At 40.9% G+C, this 19630-nt stretch overlaps 1 protein-coding gene across 2 annotated transcripts; it reads right to left on the bottom strand.

Moving 5' to 3' along the window:
• Positions 1-882: 882 nt before the first annotated feature.
• On the bottom strand, positions 883-7903 carry LOC123723922 (zinc finger protein 177). 2 transcript variants are annotated; one of them, XR_006759619.1, is made up of 3 exons: positions 3384-7903; positions 2926-2969; positions 883-2722 (listed from the first exon to the last, which is right to left on the bottom strand). XR_006759619.1 is itself a non-coding variant. In XM_045696787.1 (3 exons), the coding sequence occupies exons 1-3, from the start codon at positions 7808-7810 to the stop codon at positions 2526-2528; spliced, it is 465 nt and encodes a 154-aa protein (XP_045552743.1). In that variant the 5' UTR covers positions 7811-7850; the 3' UTR covers positions 883-2525. The 2 variants fall into 2 exon arrangements, 1 of the variants encoding a protein (XP_045552743.1); XM_045696787.1 differs by lacking the exon at positions 2926-2969 and having other exon boundaries at positions 3384-3540; positions 7700-7850.
• Between the last annotated feature and the right edge of the window lie 11727 nt (positions 7904-19630).

Below are 19630 nucleotides of genomic sequence, written 5' to 3'. Positions count from 1 at the left end.
AATACAGCCCACCTAAAGAGAGGTGGAGTTTGTACTGATGTGAGTTCATTTGTGGGTGTGTGTGCTATAAAAAGATTGTGTTCTCATTTTGAAGACAGAGCGCGCTCTGAATAAAGTATTGATCTATTGCAGAATCTGAGACTTTGTCTAATTCTTTATTAACCGGAGATTTACAACCTCTGGGGAATTGGTCAAAGCTAGAGTGATAGTTGAGTTCAACCATTGAGATAGCAAAATTCTCATGACACAACCCGAGCACTCAGTTCTGCCACCTCTGGTCTCATGGCCGTCCCACTGCTACAGCAGGTCAAGCTCCCTCTCAGCCCAGTCAAAGCACTTCTCTGTCCTGGCACCCCAATGGTGGCACCAGCTTTCCTCTGATGCTAGGACAGCAGAGTCCCTGCCCATTTGCCCGAAAAGGTCTGAAACCCTACATCTTTAAAGAGTATCCCCCCAAAATACAAATAATAATACAAATAATAATAAAAATGTGACACTTGTCCTACTAACACTGACTAATTGAGGAGAAATGTATTTACTGTGATATGTGGTTGTCTCACCTGGCTATGTTAAGATGAATGTACTTAATGTGCTGGTGACATCACAGGGTCAGAGAGAACTCCTGATTGTAGTCATACAAAAACACTCCCGGCACTCAGCCCATAAGAACCATTCATACTGTCAGATCTAATATGAAGAACTGAATACAAGCATAAGAACCATTCATACTGTCAGATCTAATATGAAGAACTGAATACAACCATAAGAACCATTCATACTGTCAGATCTAATATGAAGAACTGAATACAACCATAAGAACCATTCATACTGTCAGATCTAATATGAAGAACTGAATACTAAAGAGAAGAAGAGGTTGACCAGTACATATTCATGTAACTTTATTTTTCATTGGCAGATCAATAAAGTTTGCTTCAATGCAGTTATCCAAACACATTCATGATCAGTAACTAAAATAACTAATCTAGTTTTAAAGACAATTAATAAACACATGTATTCATTTCATAAGCTGTGTATCATTAAATCAAGTTGTAAAATAATCCCCCCAAACTAGTGGTGAAAAGTGATCATCACACCATCTCTATCTGATACGTGTTAGGGATGGAAGGTAGCCTAGTGGTTGGAGCGTTGGGCCAGTAACCACAAGGTTGCTAGATCGAATCCCCGAGCTGAGAAGTTAAAAATCTGTCATTCAGCCTCTGAACAAGGCAGTTAATCCACTGTTCCTAGGCCATCATTGTAAATAAGAATTTGTTCTTAACTGACTTGCCTAGTTAAATAAAGGTTCAATAAAAAATAAAAAGAGTGTCTACTTGCTCATTCCCACAGAATACTGCAGAGGGACAACCTGGTCTCAAACAAAATGTATTATATGTTATATCCATGCCACTCCATTTACCATGTTAGGTTACATTACATTACATTACATTGGCCTACCAATATAAACTGAACTAAAATATAAACAAAACATGTATAGTGTTGGTTTCATGAGCGGAAATAAAAAATTCCATAAATGTTCCATATGCACAAAAATCTTATTTCTCTCAAATGTTGTGCACAAATTTGTTTATATCCCTGTTAGTGAGCATTTCAGCCTTTGTCAAGATAATCCATCCACCTGACAGGTGTGGCATATCAAGAAGCTGATAAAACAGCATGATCATTACACAGGTGCACCTTGTGCTGGGGACAATAAAAGGCCACACAACACAATGTCACAGATGTCTCAAGTTGAGGGAATGTGCAATTGTCATGATGACTGCAGGAATGTCCACCATAGCTGTTGCCAGAGAACTCAATATTTATATCTCCACCATAAGCCACCTGTAACGTCCTTTTACAGAATTTGGCAGTACATACAACTGGCCTCACAACTGCAGATCACATGTAACCACGGCAGCCCAGGACCTCTTCACCTGCAGGATTGTCTGGGGGGGGGGGCTGAGTAGTATTTCTGTCTGTAATAAAGACCTTTTGTGGTGAAAAACTCATTCTGATTGGCTGGGCCTGGCTCCCAAGTGGGACTATGCCCTCCCAAGTCCCACCTATGGCTGAGCCCCTGCCCAGTCATGTGAAATCCATAGATTTGGTCCTCATTTATTTATTTCAATTGACTGATATCCTTATACAAACTGTAAATCACACACACAAACAAACACACACACACACAAACTGTAAATCTTTGAAATTGTTGCGTATCGTACGTTACGAATTACAATTCGCATGTTATTTTACGCATTGCTATTCATACAATATTTTACGAACTTGTAATATGTATGATATGTTATGAATTCCAATTTGTTGTTGCTAACGTTAGCTAGGTTAGGGGTGAGGGGTTTAAGGTAGAGTTAAATGGGTTTAGGGGAAAGGTTAGCTACGATGCTAAGTAGTTGCATGCTAAGCTAAAATGCTCAGTAACAGCTCAAAAGTAGTAAGTAGTTGCAAAGTTGCTAATTAGCTGAAATACTTAAGTCCTCCGTGATGAGATTCAAACACGCAGCCTTTGGCTAGATGTTTGAGTTACACGCCCACCCTTCCACAGAGCAGGAGTAAGGCTTCTCTCCTGTGTGTATTTGTAGGTGTATTTTTAGCTTTGATAGAAATGGGAAAATCTCCACACAATGTGGGCAGTGGTGAGACCTCTTAGCTCTGTGATCTTCCTGCTGTTGCTCTCTGGATGTAGAGAATGTCTCAACATGGTCTCCTGTGTGAACAACATCAGAAGAACCAGTCAGTTGGTGTGATATACATGTCAATCAAATGTATTTTATGAAGCCCTTTTTACATCAGCAGTTGTCACAAAGTGTTCTACAGAAACCCAGGCTAAAACCCCAAAGAGCAGCCTATGATGTAGAAACACAGTGGCCACAAAAAACTCGCTAGGAAGGTAGGAACCTCAGAACAAACCTAGAGAGGAACCAGGCTCTGAGGGGTGGTCAATCCTCTTCTGGCTGTACCGGGTGACATATGAATTCATGTAAGTAGGCTGTACAATTACAGAACGGGAATAAAACTATTCTAAAACTGGGTAGGAGTCAAAAACTAAAAAGGGGCAAAAGTCATGAAAACTATGAGCCATATCATCCTCCACTCACTATCACAAGAGTTAGAACCTACACAGACTCATTTCATAAAACTTAACTACTTCACTTCTTTAGTCTACTCTCTGATCACTCCAGGTAGCCCAGTGAATAAAACAAATGCTGGCAATACTGGTGTCAAACCATGCAAGTGTCATTAGCATGAAATAACATCTACCTTCTCATTGAAAACAGTTCATCATGAAACAGTTCTACTGCAACTTTTCATACACAGTGGGAAGTTGTAACAAACAACAAAATTAGTTAGATAGAACCTGCTCTTACCATGAGAAACAGATTTCCCAATCTTCTCCTCCTCTTCTTCATCTTTAATGTTGACATTCAGCTCCAGTGTTTGACTGCAGTCTTCAAGCTTCACTGATGCCATCTCTGGATCCTGCAGTACAAACTGGGCTCCACTGTCACAATCAGGACCCAGTGACTGTAGGTTTGGACTCAGTGTGGAAGGAGAGAGACAGAAAAGTTATTGTCTTGACAGTTCTGGCACTCTCTTTATTATAACAAAATATATTAAAATGTTTTCTTGTTAATTTCTCTCATTTCCATATATCAGGTAACTAATCATTGACAATAAAACATGAATTCACATTAAACAAAGTGCACAGTTTAAATTACACTTAACCTATAGTAGATTTCCTACATTAAAATGAATGACTCAAAAACCATTTAGTTCAAGGTTACAGTATGTTTTAGGCAGCACTATGTGCTATTTTCCTGAATAATATTCACTGTATTATTTAGCGTTGAGCAATTACATTTTTTGTTTGTACAACTAATTGTCAGTTCAATTACTTGAATTCTATTCAGTTAGTTTTTTTGTGTGTGAGCCCAAGGTGACATTTCTCTAGAGAGAAATCAAATCATTAAACGAAAGTCAGGAACTCCAATATGTGGTATGCTGGTTCTAAAGAGAGTTTTAGTTTTCATAAAGCAAATATTCAACCTAGTTTAGCACAGAAACTTGGTAATGAACTACAATGACCATCATGGGTTTTTTCAGACTCGACAGATCACTAGATGGATACACTTTCATAGGCCCACCCACTGGGGTGCCAGGCACAGCCAAATCAATATGAGTTGTTCCCCACAAAAGGGCATATTAGAACAGACAGAAATACTCCTCAGTTTCATCAGCTGTCAGGGTGGAGGGTCTCAGACGATCCCACAGGTAAAGAAGCCAGATGTGGAGGTCCTTGGCTGGCACAGTTACACTTGCTCTACGGTTGTGAGGCCAGTTGGACATACTGCCAAATTCTCTAAAACGACGATGTTCATTTCTTAAGGTAGAGAAATTAACATTAAATTCTCTGACATTCCTACAGTCAGCATGTCAATTGCAAGCTCCATCAAAACTTGAGACATCTGTGGCATTGTGTTGTGTGACAAAATTGTACATTTTAGAGTGGCCTTTTATTTTCCCCAGCACAAGGTGCACCTGTTTAATGATCATGCTGTTTAATCAGCTTATTGATATGCCAAACCTGTCAGGTGGATGGATTATCGTGGCAAAGGAGAAATGCTCACCAACAGGGATATAAACACATTTCTGTACAACATTTGAGAGTAATAAGCTTTTTGTACATATTTCTGGAATCTTTTATTTCAGCTCATGAAACATGGGAGCAACACTTTACATGTTGTGTTTATAATTTTGTTCAGTATAATATACACAACTGAAATATTTGATTTTGTCATAGTAATTGACTACTTTTCTATTGATGTCTACCGAAAAATGGACCTGACAGATACAATGGAATATTTTCAATGTTTTTGCAATTGAATGTTCACTATTTTGGCCTTGGGCCATCCCTATCTATCATCCAAATGAGAGGGATGGAGGACAGAGAAAGAGAGAGAGAGATGGAGGACAGAGAAAGAGAGAGAGATGGACTGACCTGCTGGGAGAGGTAGATATAGGGGGAGTGTGTGTGGAGAGAGAGAGAGCGAGCGAGCGTGTGTGTGTGTGCATGTGTTTAGAGAGCTAGAGCGTGTGATATGAACAATAAATCAAACCGTACCGACCAACCCCCTCTCAAGCTATTTGACACCAACACACACACACCTTTGCAATTTCCATTAAAAAGCTCTAAAATTATTGATGTCATTATTTCATGTAATGTAAAGAAAAAAATGTATAATTGAAACTCAAATCCGTGAGCCTTTTTTAATAATTGAACCGAAACTGACCTCAAAAATGCACTAATCCCTCAGCACTAGATTTATGGATTACAAAGGGATACCCAGCCGAGAGCTGCCCAGTGACGCAAGCCTACCAGACAAGCTAAATGCGTTCTATGCTCACTTCGAGGCAAGCAACACTGAACCATGAGTGAAAGCACCAGCTGTTCTGGATGACTGTATGACCACGCTCTCCGTAGCCTTTAAACAGTAGGATCTTTAAACAGGTTAACATTAACAAGGTCGACGGGGCCAGACGGATTACCATAACGCGTACTCAGAACATGTGCTGACAAGTGTCTTCAGTGACATTTTCAACCTCTTCCTGACCCAGTCTGTATACCTACATGTTTCAAGCAAACCACCATAGTACCTGTGCCCATGAACACTAAGGTAACCTGTCTAAATGACTATTGCCCTGTAACACTCACATTTGTAGATATAAAATGTTTTGAAAGGCTGGTCATGGCTCACATCAACACCATCTTCCCAGAAACCCTGGACCCACTCCAATTTGTCTACTTCCCCAACAGACCCACAGATGACGCAATCTCTATTACACTCCCCTTTCTCATCTGGACAAGAGGAACACCTACGTAAGAATGATGTTCAATGACTATAGTTCAGCGTTCAACACCATAGTACCCTCCAAGCTCATCACTAAGCTAAGGACCCTGGGACTGAACACCTCACTCTGCAACTGGATCCTGGACTTCATGACGAGCCGCACGAGAGGTGGTGAGGGTAGGCAAAAACACATTCACCACGCTGACCTTTAACACGGGGCCTCTCAGGGGTGCGTGGTCCTGTACTTCCTGTTCACCCACGGCTGCGTGGCAGCGCACGACTTCAACACCATCGTTAAGTTAGCCAATGGTGGTAGGCATGATCACCGATGAGACAGCCTATAGGGAGTAGGTCAGAGACCTGGCAGTGTGGTGCTATGACAACAACCTCTCCCTCAACATGGGCAAAACTAAGGAGCTTATCGAGGACTAAAGGAAACAGAGGGCCGAACATGCCCCCTCATTCACCTTGACGGGATGTAGTGGAGCGGGTCGAGAGCTTCGAGTTCCTCAGTGTCCACGTCACTAAGGACCTATCATGGTCCAAACACACCAACAGTCGTGAAGAGGGCAACGCCTCTTCCCCCTCAGGAGGCTGACAAGTTTAGACATGGGCCCTCTGAACACTGGCTCTATGCACACCCACTTCTCAACCCACACAAACTACACTGACACTCAACACACACACACAGCTGCTACTCTGATTATTATACATCCTCATTGTCTAGTAGCTAGGGGTGAAAGTGACATGCACATATGGTATTACCTCAATTAACCCTGCAGATTCATCCTGTATTACCTCAATTAACCCTGCAGATTCATCCTGTATTACCACAATTAACCCTGAAGATTCATCCTGTATTACCTCAATTAACCCTGCAGATTCATCCTGTATTACCTCAATTAACCCTGCAGATTCATCCTGTATTACCTCAATTAACCCTGCAGATTCATCCTGTATTACCTCAATTAACCCTGCAGATTCATCCTGTATTACCTCAATTAACTCTGCAGATTTATCCTGTATTACCACAACTAAGCCTGCAGATTCATCCTGTATTACCACAACTAACCCTGCAGATTCATCCTGTATAACCACAATTAACCCTGCAGATTCATCCTGTATTACCTCAATTATTAACCCTGCAGATTCATCCTGTATTACCAACCTGCACATTGACTCGGTACTGGTACTCCTTGTGCTACTATTACTTTATTAATTTAGAAAATATTTCCCTTTATTTTTTAACTATGTATTATTGGAAGTAAGCGTTTCACTGTAGAGTCTACACATTGTATTTGGCGCATGTGACCAATAAAATGTGATTTAGCTCGCAAAAACCATTTGTATTTACCATTCACATCATAGTAACAAATATAGATAAGATAGAAACAGCTGAAGGTGTCTGAATATGTAGAAAACTGATAATCATTACACTCAGCTTCAAAACAGTAGAGCAACCGTGAAATTGTCCCTCTGATTCAACCGCACTGCCTGCACTGAAGTCCACTGACCCAGACAGAGTTGCCGCCGCCATTTTATCAGCTCGTAAAAAAACATTACACAACAAAACAATAACATGTAAAACGAACTCAGAAATCTCAAATACATAGATTCTTTATGAATTTATCTTCACGAAATAATGTATATTGATTCACTCAGACAAACCCAGTCTCTAACGATGTGACTTATCACGTTCTTCACTCACTCGGTTTGACACAACAATAAGGTCATACAACCTTTAGCAAACGTGACAATACCTTGACGGATTTGCTACCTAACATGTTATGACATGTTCTTTCGATATTAGAAAGTGTAAACGTGCTATTACATACCTGTAGTAAACATTTCAAACGTACACAAAAGCTATCGTCTTCATAGCACAGTGCTAGTGTTCCTGTTCCTTCTCCTTCTTCTTCTTCTTCTTCGATTGGAATCCAATGCATGTTTCATTACCGCCACCTACTAGACTGGAATACAACTCGTTAATACTTCGCTTGGAAAATAAACAAATACGCTACTATCTCCACTTACAAATTAAAAAAATAAAAATACACCACCCTACTCCACTATTTAAATCTATTTTGTCCTACCTCAGGCCAACAACCTGAAAGGATGGGACACCAACACTTAACACACCCTGTAACTATTTTGATGTCAAGTCTCACTCACACAAATACCTCTCTGCAGCTGCCACCACAACCTCAGTTTTCTGCGACCTACATTCCATCCCTTCAGTACAGTTGACAACCATTGCTATAAATGCCAAAAATCCAATGTTACTGAAAAATATATCAATTGTTGGTTTACCTCTCTGTGCTGGTACATATCTATTACTCACACCACTCCTCTCAGAATCCCTCACCCTTGACCCATCTTCCTCTACTTTCTTCACTGCCTTAGCATATGACAACTTCTGCACTACACTAACCCTGGAAACATCAACCTACCTCTCTCGCACGGGACATTTCTGATCCCCAGCCCCATGGGCACCCCTACAATTAACACATACCACTACTTTCCCCAATACTACACATTCCTTTGTCTCATGCCCTTCTGCACACTTCTCACACCCAGGAACCTCCCTCCTACACACTGCTGCCACATGCCCATAACCTTGACACCTGTAACAACGTAATGTATTCAGCACAAAAGCTTGTACAGGATAACTTATATATCCTAACATCACTTTTAGTGCTAGTTCTTCTTCTCCTTCAATGTTAAATGGCAGACTACACGTATTTGTGTATTGCTGCCAACTACAGTAAAAAACTACAGTAAAAAATCTTAATATCAGGCCTCCCGAGTGGCGTTGTGGTCTAACGCACTGCATCGCAGTACTAGCTGTGCAACTAGAGATCCTGGCTCGAGTTCAGGCTCTGTCACAGCCGGCCACGAACGGGAGACCCATGGGGCGGTGCACAATTGGCCCAGTGTCGTCCAGGTCAGGGGAGGGTTTGGCCGGCAGGGATGTTCTTGTCCCATCGCGCACTAGCGACTTCTCTGGTGGGCTGGGTGCAGTGCATGCTGTGTATGGTGTTTTGTCTGACACATTGATGCCTCTGGGTTAATAGCCATTGTGGGAAAGGGGGGAATACAATTTATAAAAAATACAAAAATCTCTACCCCACTCCTTCAGTAATAATCCAAATCACATCCGAACATAGGCTCAGGTGCCTGTGTGAATGGAACATTCATTGACAAGATTCCTTGTAATGCCTCTGTTGTAAAATACAGTACATGACCTAAAGTATGTGGACACTTGCTCATTGAACATCTCATTCCAAAATCATGGGCATTAATATGGAGTTGGTCCCTCGTTTGCTGCTATAACAGCCTCCACTCTTCTGGGAAGGCTTTGCACTAGATGTAGGAACATTTCTGCTGGGACTTCCTTCCATTCAGCCACAAGAGAATTAGTGAGGTCGGGCACTGATGTTGGGCGATTAGGCCTGGCTCGCAGTTGCCATTCCAATTCATCCCAAAGGTGTTTGATGGGATTGAGGTCAGGGCTCTGTGCAGGACAGTCAAGTTCTTCCACACCGATCTCGACAAACCATTTCTGTATGGACCTCGCTTTGTGCACGGGGGCATTGTCATGCTGAAACAGGAAAGGGCCTTCCCCAAACTGTTGCCACAGAATCGTCTAGAATGTCATTGTATGCTGTAGAAATAAGATTTCCCTTCACTGGAAGGGGCCTAGCCCGAACCATGAAAAACAGCTCCAGACCATTATGCCTCCTCCACCAAACTTTACAGTTGACACTATGCATTCGGACAGGTAGCAATCCGCCAAACCCAGATTCATCCATCGGACTGCCAGATGATGAAGCCTGATTGCTCACTCCAGAGAACACCAATGGCGGCGGGCTTTACACCACTCAAGCCGATGCTTGGCATTGCACATGGTGATCTTAGGCTTGTGTGCGACTGCTCGGCTATGGAAACTCATTTCATGGAGCTCCTGATGAACAGTTCTGACGTTGCTTCCAGAGGCAGTTTGGAACTCGGTCGTGAGTGTTGCAACCGAGGACAGACATGCTACGCGCTTTAGCACTTGGCAATCCCATTCTGTGAGCTTGTGTGGCCTACCACTTCACAGCTGAGCCGTTGTTGATCCTAGACGTTTCCACTTCACAATAACAGCACTTACAGTTGACCGGAGCTCTAGCAGGACAGAAATTTGATGAAGTGACTTGTTGGAAAGGTACGAAGTTGAAAGTCACTGTGCTCTTCAGTAAGGCCATTCTACTGCCAATGTTTTTCTATGGAGATTGCATTGCTTTGTTACAGAGACATTGTGCAGACCAAAACTCTTAAGGTCTAAAGACTGAACTTTGGAACAATATTTATAAGATAGGAATGTTACGAATGGTCTGTGGGGATCTAAAGAATAATCCTGTCATGTCGCTTTTCATTTTGTGATGTCATTAAAAAACTGTATAACGGAAATACTGTAACTTAGGAAGGAAACACATTCTAGCTGTAAAGCTTCCATTCAATATGATGTTAATACAATATAAAGAACGATAAAACTATTTTTGTTAAGATAGGAATTTGATTTTGGTTTTCTAATGAGACAATGGTTTTTCATGTCCGTTGCACATGAACTAAGCCACGCCCCTAATAGAGGTCAGAAGAGCGTATTAGTGTGATGGAACTGCCTTTCCAACCAGAGCGCATTTAAGGATTCGCTAAGAATTAACATAGTCAGACTAACATTACAAATGGTTGAAACTACCAGACCAGAAAAGCATGGAGTGTTAGGTAAATGTGGGAAATGGTTGGAATCGTGGAACCAACACGAGGTGAAGAAGATAACCTCACCTACCAGGCCAGAAACATTGACAGTCTGCAGCTGTTCATGTAAACGTGGTCCTAGAACTTTGACTAAAGACACGAGGTGGGAAGGAAGAAATCTCATTACTGGTGCATCTGAGTAGCTTTTTTGAAGAAACATCCACTACAAGCCAGAACAACTAAGGACATTGTGACCTCTGGTGTACAACCAGAGCCTTACACGGAACCCAAACCGGCTGCGCGCGTGCACCATCATGTGCCATCCAGCAATGATTTATTTTGTCCCCCCCACATCAAACGCGATCGCAACACGCAGGTTAAAATATCAAAACAAACTCTGAACCAATTACATACATTTTGGGAAAGGTCGAAAAGCATTAAACATTTATGGCAATTTAGCTAGCTAGCTTGCACTTGCTAGCTAAATTTGTCCTATTTAGCTAGCTTGCTGTTGCTAGCTAATTTATCCTGGGATATAAACATGGAGATGTTATTTTACCTGAAATGCACAAGGTCCTCTACAATTAATCCACACATAAAACAGTCAACCGAATCGTTTCTTGTCATCTCTCCTCCTTCCAGGCTTTTTCTTCTTTGAACTTAAATGGTGATTGTCATCTAAACTTTCATACTATTACCACGACGACCGACAACACAGTTCATCTTTCAATCACCCACGTGGGTATAACCAATGAGGAGATGGCACATGGGTATCTGCTTCTATAAACCAATGAGGAGATCAGAGAGGTTGGACTTGCAGCGCGGTCTGCGTCACAAATAGAACTGACTTCTATTTTAGCCCGTGGCAATGCAGACGCTTGTTGACACGCGCGAGCAGTGTGGGTGCAATAATTGAATAATATAGATTTCTAAATGTATTTTGCAACGCAAAATGTGGTTCACATGTAGCAAGCGGTGTAGTCAGGGTATTACACCCAATCGAGCCCGTCCCATAGAAGGATCGATTGGTTTCAACAGAGAGATGACAGATAAAGACATCTACACGTCAATATACTGCATTTCTTACCCAAATGGGTGGTGGTTCGTATGCAATTGTTAGGGTTGAACTGGCTATTTGTATGCATAACTTATATAATATACTGGGGAAGCTATGCTAAGTACATAAACTACGAGTAAATCATCTGTTGAAGATAAGAACTACAACCGGCAACAGGAAGTGCGTCACGACGCTGGGATCAGCCTACACGCCGACGTCCTCCCTCGGACAGGCCAGCATTGAGCAGGAACTATCTCTGTTAGAGTATAAAAGAGAGAACAATAGGATGTGTCGTTCTCTTCTCTGTTTTGCCCTGCGAGGTAAAACAGCGAGACCGTATATATACGAACCACACATATACCACACACGTGTTTGCATTAATTAAAGTACAGCTAAATCAGAAGTTACTAAGTGATGACTATTTTGTTCTATTACCAGAAACGAACTGTCGCAACATTAACATGGTGACCCCGACGGTCTGGTATGTAGGACGTTTACGCTGAGCATTTAATCAGCCAATTGGACTTCGCTTTCGGGGAACGGTCTGCTTTACAAATTGTCCGGGCTACTAAAAACAGGTAAGCAGACACCTATTGTTATAATAACTAAAGATCTGCATATTGGCTTTAACCAAATTAATTTTGTGAAGTACCTGTTCGATGTAAGTGAACAAATTTATGAATTATTATGAGTAGATAAGAAATTTGAAAAAGTCACTATTGTGACATGCAAACCTGTGGTAAATGTGTGGTTATTACAATGGTACCCTGGAGTATTATTCATCTGGCGAGATCCGTAAAATATGAAAGGTGCGGTTAGGTTCAGGGAAAATACTGAAATCAATCGGCGAGATTCGTAAGGAAGGATACGATTAGGTTCGATGATATAGGGAATAATTGAAAACTGAAATCTTCGGCTGGGATCGTAACATATAGAGTGCGACCCGGAGATAAAAATATAGAAACGGAATTCTCCGGCTGGGATCGACACGAGTAGGGTGCGACCCGGAGAAATAGGGAATAATTGATTTAGTAATTGTTATCGGCAAGATTCGTACATATACAATTACGATTAGGTTCGAGGAATTACCACGACAAAGATCGGGAAATTTTAGATAGAGAATAATTGGGTTTGTAATTGGTATCGGTAATGATTCGTACATATAAAAGTGCGGTTAGGTTCGAGGAATTACCCCGACAATGATCGTGAAATTTTAGATAAGAATACTGGATGACCGGCAAGATCCGTTCATATAAAGGTGCGGTTGGGTTCGGTAGAGTAATTCTTGGGAAAGAAGGTGAGGTTATAAGGCGAAGTAACAGAGGAATGCTGAGTTGAGGATTTAAAGATAAGAGAATAATGGTATAATAAAAGGATTGGAAATGAAATAATATGACAAATTTAGGCGTGGAATAAAAGGGGATAGTTTACTGTTTGAAATTATTAACGAAAAAGCAATAGCATTGGTGGTTCAGTGGTAGAATTCTCGCCTGCCACGCGGGAGGCCGGGTTCGGATCCCAGCCCATGCACCATGGGACTAAAATGTAAGAAGATATGTTTTGCCTGGAGAGATACGGTTGCTAGCGTTTGTTTAAGATATAAATGTAACGTTTTGATAGCTTGATTAGTTTAAATTGAAAGGCTAACTAATTAGAAAATAATAGCGAGGGAATTTTGATATAATACGTTGTCTGTTGCTGGAAATGGCATACAGAGAAAGAGTTGAATGATGTTATTTTTATAAGTATGGCGATTTACATGGTACATATAAAGTCATAGACATTTAAAAAATGTGAAGCCGAAAGAGATACAGTTGGAACATTGGTTTTAATCTTACTATAGAGGTAAGGCAGAACGTTGGTTGAGTAGTGGGTTATATTTTTGCTTACGGGTAAAACAAAAGATGAGAAAAGAATTGATTATGTGCGCTGAGCTATGCTTGGGCTATGTTTGGCTGGAAGGAAGCATTTTGTGATGTGAAGCTGGTTATTGATTCTTGGTTTGAATGTTTAGGTAACACCAGTGAATTAGAAAAGGAAGTTTATGTATTTAAACATTATACTCTGTTTCCATTACGTGGAAAAATGTCAAGTCATTAAAGTGAATTACAGGTGGAGATAATTTTATATTAACAGGGAAGGTGCACATTAAACACAGTTGTGTATAATGGCAGGGTATTCCTAGCAAACAGAATGGGCCGGTTTTCAGACAAACTGAAGGGGTTTTAAGGTTTTAAGCAATCTTGGGTCAAATTAGTCAAATAGTACGTTAAAATATGGGGTTTCATAGATTGAAGTACAGTATTGTATCCAAGGGTAGCGCATGTTCAATTAAGTTTAAAACTAATGATTGGGGGGAGTACAATGGAAGTATAAGCATTTTTAGGTTTTGTTTGTAGTTAACTTTTGGGTTTCTGAATCGGTGTAGTATGAGGAAATGCTGACCAAGTGGTTATTTTATGGAATAAGGAGCGCTTAGCTCTTTGGGGAAAAATTCCTAGGGACAGGATATCTTAAAGGGGTAGACACACATGGCATTTTAAAGTTTTATTTTCTGAGTTTTAATTAAACACGTGAAATTATTTTGATAGGGAATGTTCTGGGAACTTGAGATACAAAATGTAGATAAGGTTATTAGCTTTCATTTGTCTAATGTAGGAAGAAAGAACAAACGGTTCTGAAAAGGGGGTATGACTTTTTGACCCCACTGGTGACTTTTCCTTTTGTGGTCTGATCAGCCGCAATGAAAAGCCATTTGGATGGTGAATTTAAGGTCATTTGTGATACTGACTTTAAGGAAATTTGGAGAACTGATAATTATGATGGAGTTAAAGTTCTTGGACACAAGTGATAATTTGAACTAATGAAAAGACAGAATGCCAACAAGGGTATAATACATTTTCTTAGTGGAGTAGTTCAGATTAATAAGCAAGAGTACTTTTTACATTATCTAGATAAGTTTATTTTCCCTTAGGAAGTCAGCTGTGGTTGTATTTAGTGGAAGAGATTTAACACAACAAGACTGGAATTAATATAATAGTAATATTATATTTTGTTGTTGAATAAGTTTTAAATGGTAGACTTATGTCAAGCTTTAGGATATATTATAAGCCAACAGGACAGGAATATATGACATCTGTAGGGAATCCAGGATTATTGAGGGTATCGAGATAGCTACTTAAATGTATGTAATAAGACCATGAGACATTTAGTACTCCCCTGCACTGCTGAGACCTTGATGGGTTGGAAGTAGAAGGAGGAGAGCATAAGCAAGGAAGAGAAGATAAAAGTGACACAGAAGAATTAGATAACGGTTAGTGAGTGACGACCAGCATAGTTAAATTATAAACAGGTGAGGACAGAAATAACACTGGGAGAGACAGAAAAGACATAAGAATAGAAGATAGCAGGATAATTTAGTTAGGTTCGTTTAGTTAGTCTCTCCTCCATTAATTAATATCCTATCGGCTCCATAAGCATGTATTTTAGTTTTGATTTTAAGGTTATGTTTGGTAAATTCTCTAAGAAGAGATATTACTATTTACACACACAAGCACATAGGCATTTAAAACCACACAAAGCAGCACAGATAAATCTTACGACACTTGATAGAGAATTGTTACAGGGTAGCTAAGGAGGAATGCCCCAGGGAGAATTGGACATGTGGAAAGTAAAAGGGGGCAATCCTACAAGAGAAGGGCTGACATAAGGATAATTTACTAACCTTACCAAAGACATTGTTAAGAAATGCAGCAAAATTGATACATGGCTTGAGCCATGTATAAAAAGGGGGAGTATAGTAGAGCAGGCGATAGAACAGGATAGGATGCTACTAGAACAAAAACATTTTTTGTAGAATGTCCATTCCAACATTTGGAAATGGACTTATTGAACTATTCCGAATTGAGGGGAAAAAGGGGTGTTTAACAAGAATAGATAAGTATAGCAAATGGGTAGAAGAGTTCCCAACTTACTTGGTGGACATGATTATGGTAACTAAAAAATGAGGACAAGATATTATCCCTAGTGTTGATACTGGGATCTATCTCTTTAAATGATGGATGACATTTTAGATAATCAGGTAGAGCCTATAGAATGCCAGAGTTAGAGATACCAGAACATGTAGACATAGAAGTTAAAGAAATACTAGCAGAGCACATGAGAAGACTGTTTTTTAACCAAACCCGTATGTCCAAGATTTTGTGTCCAACAGGTGAATTACAGGAGAAGGTGATTCACTCAATCAAACCAGGAGACTGGGTGTGGATCCAGTCCCTGAGGAGAAAAAACTGGAAGCAGTCCCGTTGGGAAGGCCCATACCAGGTGCTGTTAAACCATTGCCTTGGCCAGTAGGAAAGCTGAGAGAGTCACATGGGTCCACGTTACCCACTGCAAGAAGGTATGTACACATATGAGCACTGATGATCACACACAGAGTTAGGAGAAGAACCGAGAACCAATAAGGTCCGGGGGTTACCTCCTTAACGAAGATTTCCTATCCCGACCGTTCATCACTGTGTGTGCTCCTAGAGGTGTGAGTATGGGGTGATACCAAGCAGAGAGACTAAGGGCAGGAGAGGGTTGACGGTTTTTGGGAAGAGTAGAGACTCTGAGCTGCATCATAATCTAATCTTTCTGATATATTCAGATCCACCACATACGGGTACTAATCATACGATACCGTTGTCATTGAGAAGAAGTAAAAGATAAACTATATAATACACTGATGAGTGACATACAGAATAAGGAATCAAAGAAGATCAAGATGTAGAATTTAAGGTAAACATTAAACAATTTCCTGGGGAAGCAGACAACTGTACAGGAATAGGGGTTGGCCAGATTGAAGTATTCAGCCAACCCACCTCGGTTCACCTAAATTCCGGATGAGCACCAGTGGTATAGATACAAGAATGGCACCGAGAACGAAGATGATTTTAATGGCTGGAAAGGTAATCGTTAATGTGACTGACTTAGGTTTGAAAGCACAGGAGAAAATGTGTAACCTCATAACACCTATAACTGATAAAGGGTGGGCTAGTACCAGCAAAGGACGCATACGACAGGAATTACCACAAAGGGTGGTTAGGAATTTGCGCCCTGGGGTTATTGGTCCAACCAGTTCGAATTAACTATCAGAGACCAGTTATAGGAGGCTAAAGAAGGTACAGGAGGAGTTTTGATCAGGATGGGAATGGCTTTGTCTAGATGGATGCTATTGGCATCCTCAGGGAGGTTCCAGATGAATACAAAGTTATGAATCAAATATGTGAAGGCTTTAACACTACATTATTTTGGTAGTTGGCAATAAATAAAAATGTGGATTGAATTAATGACATCTTAAATAATCAACAGAGATTCATAAATGAATCCGAGGATGCAGTAAAGAGGTTCTCTGACCAATTATCCGCCACCTCCCTCATGACCTGGTAAAATAGACTGACTCTCGATAGGTTACGGGCAAAGAGGGCGGTGTAGGTAGAATGATTAGGTTCATTACTGTACGTACATTTCTGATAACACAGCTCATGTTTGGGAAATGGAAAAGTGTTGCAAGAACTGTATTATGGGCTGCTTTCACCTGTATGAGTGTGTTTGGGTTGTGTGGTTGTTGTTTGGTCCCGTGTGCGAGAGGTTTATTCACCAGAACTCTAGAGAGATGGATAACGGAGCAGATGGTGAGCTACGGACCGAGTCAAAGTTCAGACCAATGAGACGACAAGTACCTACCGCCGAGCAAAAAGTTGTCAGAGCAACCGGAATGATGCCTTTGATGGAATTGACCCCGGAGAACACTAAATCCAGCTCTGGGCCAAAGATGGATCTGTCAGAGGACGATCCTTGTTGTACTGTTGAGGAAGTGGTTGAATAAAGAGTATGCACAATAAATTCATATGTAGTGGCAGGTGGATGTGAAGGTTTTAAGTACTGGGACAAAGAGTCTGTCCCACACATGTTAGGTGTAGCCACTGTCGCAAAAAGGCTTTTTATACGTGTTGAGTAATATGTTATGAATTTATCCTGTATACTATTTGTCTTTCCTGATGTGAAGGTTTATAAGGAAATATCTAATCATTAAAATGGAGATATACAAATTGTGTTGAGTGACACCCTAGGGGGTGTCAAAAGGGGGACTCTTAAATTTCCCTGAAATTTCTTATTAGAGTATGTTCACACCCCAAGGGGTGTGAAAAGGGGGATTGTTAGGGTTGAACTGGCTATTTGTATGCATAACTTATATAATATACTGGGGAAGCTATGCTAAGTACATAAACTACGAGTAAATCATCTGTTGAAGATAAGAACTACAACCGGCAACAGGAAGTGCGTCACGACGCTGGGATCAGCCTACACGCCGACGACAGAAGGAGCAAGTTTAAACCACGCTCCTCCTCCCTCGGACAGGCCAGCATTGAGCAGGAACTATCTCTGTTAGAGTATAAAAGAGAGAACAATAGGATGTGTCGTTCTCTTCTCTGTTTTGCCCTGCGAGGTAAAACAGCGCGACCGTATATATACGAACCACACATATACCACACACGTGTTTGCATTAATTAAAGTACAGCTAAATCAGAAGTTACTAAGTGATGACTATTTTGTTCTATTACCAGAAACGAACTGTCGCAACATTAACACAATGTATATGGTTACTGTGAGCGTAGTTATCCAAATGTACGATAAATATCCCACCCCCTTCTCCCCATTGTCCCCATCCCCTTCTCTCTACTGTCCCCATCCCCTTCTCTCTACTGTCCCCATCCCCTTCTCTCTACTGTCCCCATCCCCTTCTCTCTATTGTCCCCAACCCCTTCTCTCTATTGTCCCCACCCCCTTTCCACCATCTCTCTATTTTCCCCACCCACTTATCCCTTTTGTCCCCACCCCATCTCTCTATTGTCCCTACCCCCATTCTCCTCATCTCTTTATTGTCCCCACCCCCTTTTCCCTAATGTCCCACCCCATCTCTCTATTGTCCCCACCCCCTTTCTCCCATCTCTCTATTTTCCCCACCCTCTTTCTCCCCATCTCTCTATTTTCCACACCCCTTCTCCATCTCTGTGTAATTAGCCATCATATCTTGTCAGTCCACTAGGGACTTATCTCATGTAAGTGTCTATGTGTATTCTGTGTTATTATTTAGTCCGTTTGTAAATAAATAATTTAATCAATTTGTGTAGTGCTGAATAATCAGAAAGGCTGGGGTTCTTGCGGATTCAAGAAGTCTGCCACGTTTAGAATGAGACTGATATGAGGTAATGATTAATACACAGCTGTTATATAACTTACATATACAGTGGGGAGAACAAGTATTTGATACACTGCCGATTTTGCAGGTTTTCCTACTTACAAAGCATGTAGAGGTCTGTAATTTTTTATCATAGGTACACTTCAACTGTGAGAGACGGAATTTAAAACAAAAATCCCGAAAATCATATTGTATGATTTTTAAGTAATTAATTAGCATTTTATTGCATGACATAAGTATTTGATCACCTACCAACCAGTAAGAATTCCATCTCTCACAGACCTGTTAGTTTTTCTTTAAGAAGCCCTCCTGTTCTCCACTCATTACCTGTATTAACTGCACCTGTTTGAACTCATTACCTGTATAAAAGACACCTGTCCACACACTCAATCAAACAGACTCCAACCTCTCCACAATGGCCAAGACCAGAGAGCTGTGTAAGGACATCAGGGATAAAATTGTAGACCTGCACAAGGCTGGGATGGGCTACAGGACAATAGGCAAGCAGCTTGGTGAGAAGGCAACAATTGTTGGCGCAATTATTCGAAAATGGAAGAAGTTCAAGATGACGGTCAATCACCCTCAGTCTGGGGCTCCATGCAAGATCTCACCTCGTGGGGCATCAATGATCATGAGGAAGGTGAGGGATTAGCCCAGAACTACACGGCAGGACCTGGTCAATGACCTGAAGAGAGCTGGGACCACAGTCTCAAAGAAAACCATTAG

The sequence above is a fragment of the Salmo salar genome, chromosome ssa16, assembly GCF_905237065.1.
Source record: "Salmo salar chromosome ssa16, Ssal_v3.1, whole genome shotgun sequence".
NCBI classification, from domain to species: Eukaryota; Metazoa; Chordata; class Actinopteri; order Salmoniformes; family Salmonidae; genus Salmo; species Salmo salar.
This window is presented reverse-complemented; position numbering and strand designations above follow the sequence as displayed.

What these genes read in the sequence shown, in the direction of transcription:
- LOC123723922 (XM_045696787.1), bottom strand. Translation starts at nt 7,810, where the DNA reads ATGCATTGGATTCCAATCGAAGAAGAAGAAGAAGAAGGAGAAGGAACA. An exon ending in GTTTGAAATGTTTACTACAG is followed by an intron (nt 3,541 to 7,699) that starts GTATGTAATAGC and finishes CCAAACCTACAG; the next exon opens with TCACTGGGTCCTGATTGTGA. An exon ending in TGGGAAATCTGTTTCTCATG is followed by an intron (nt 2,723 to 3,383) that starts GTAAGAGCAGGT and finishes TTGTTCACACAG; the next exon opens with GAGACCATGTTGAGACATTC.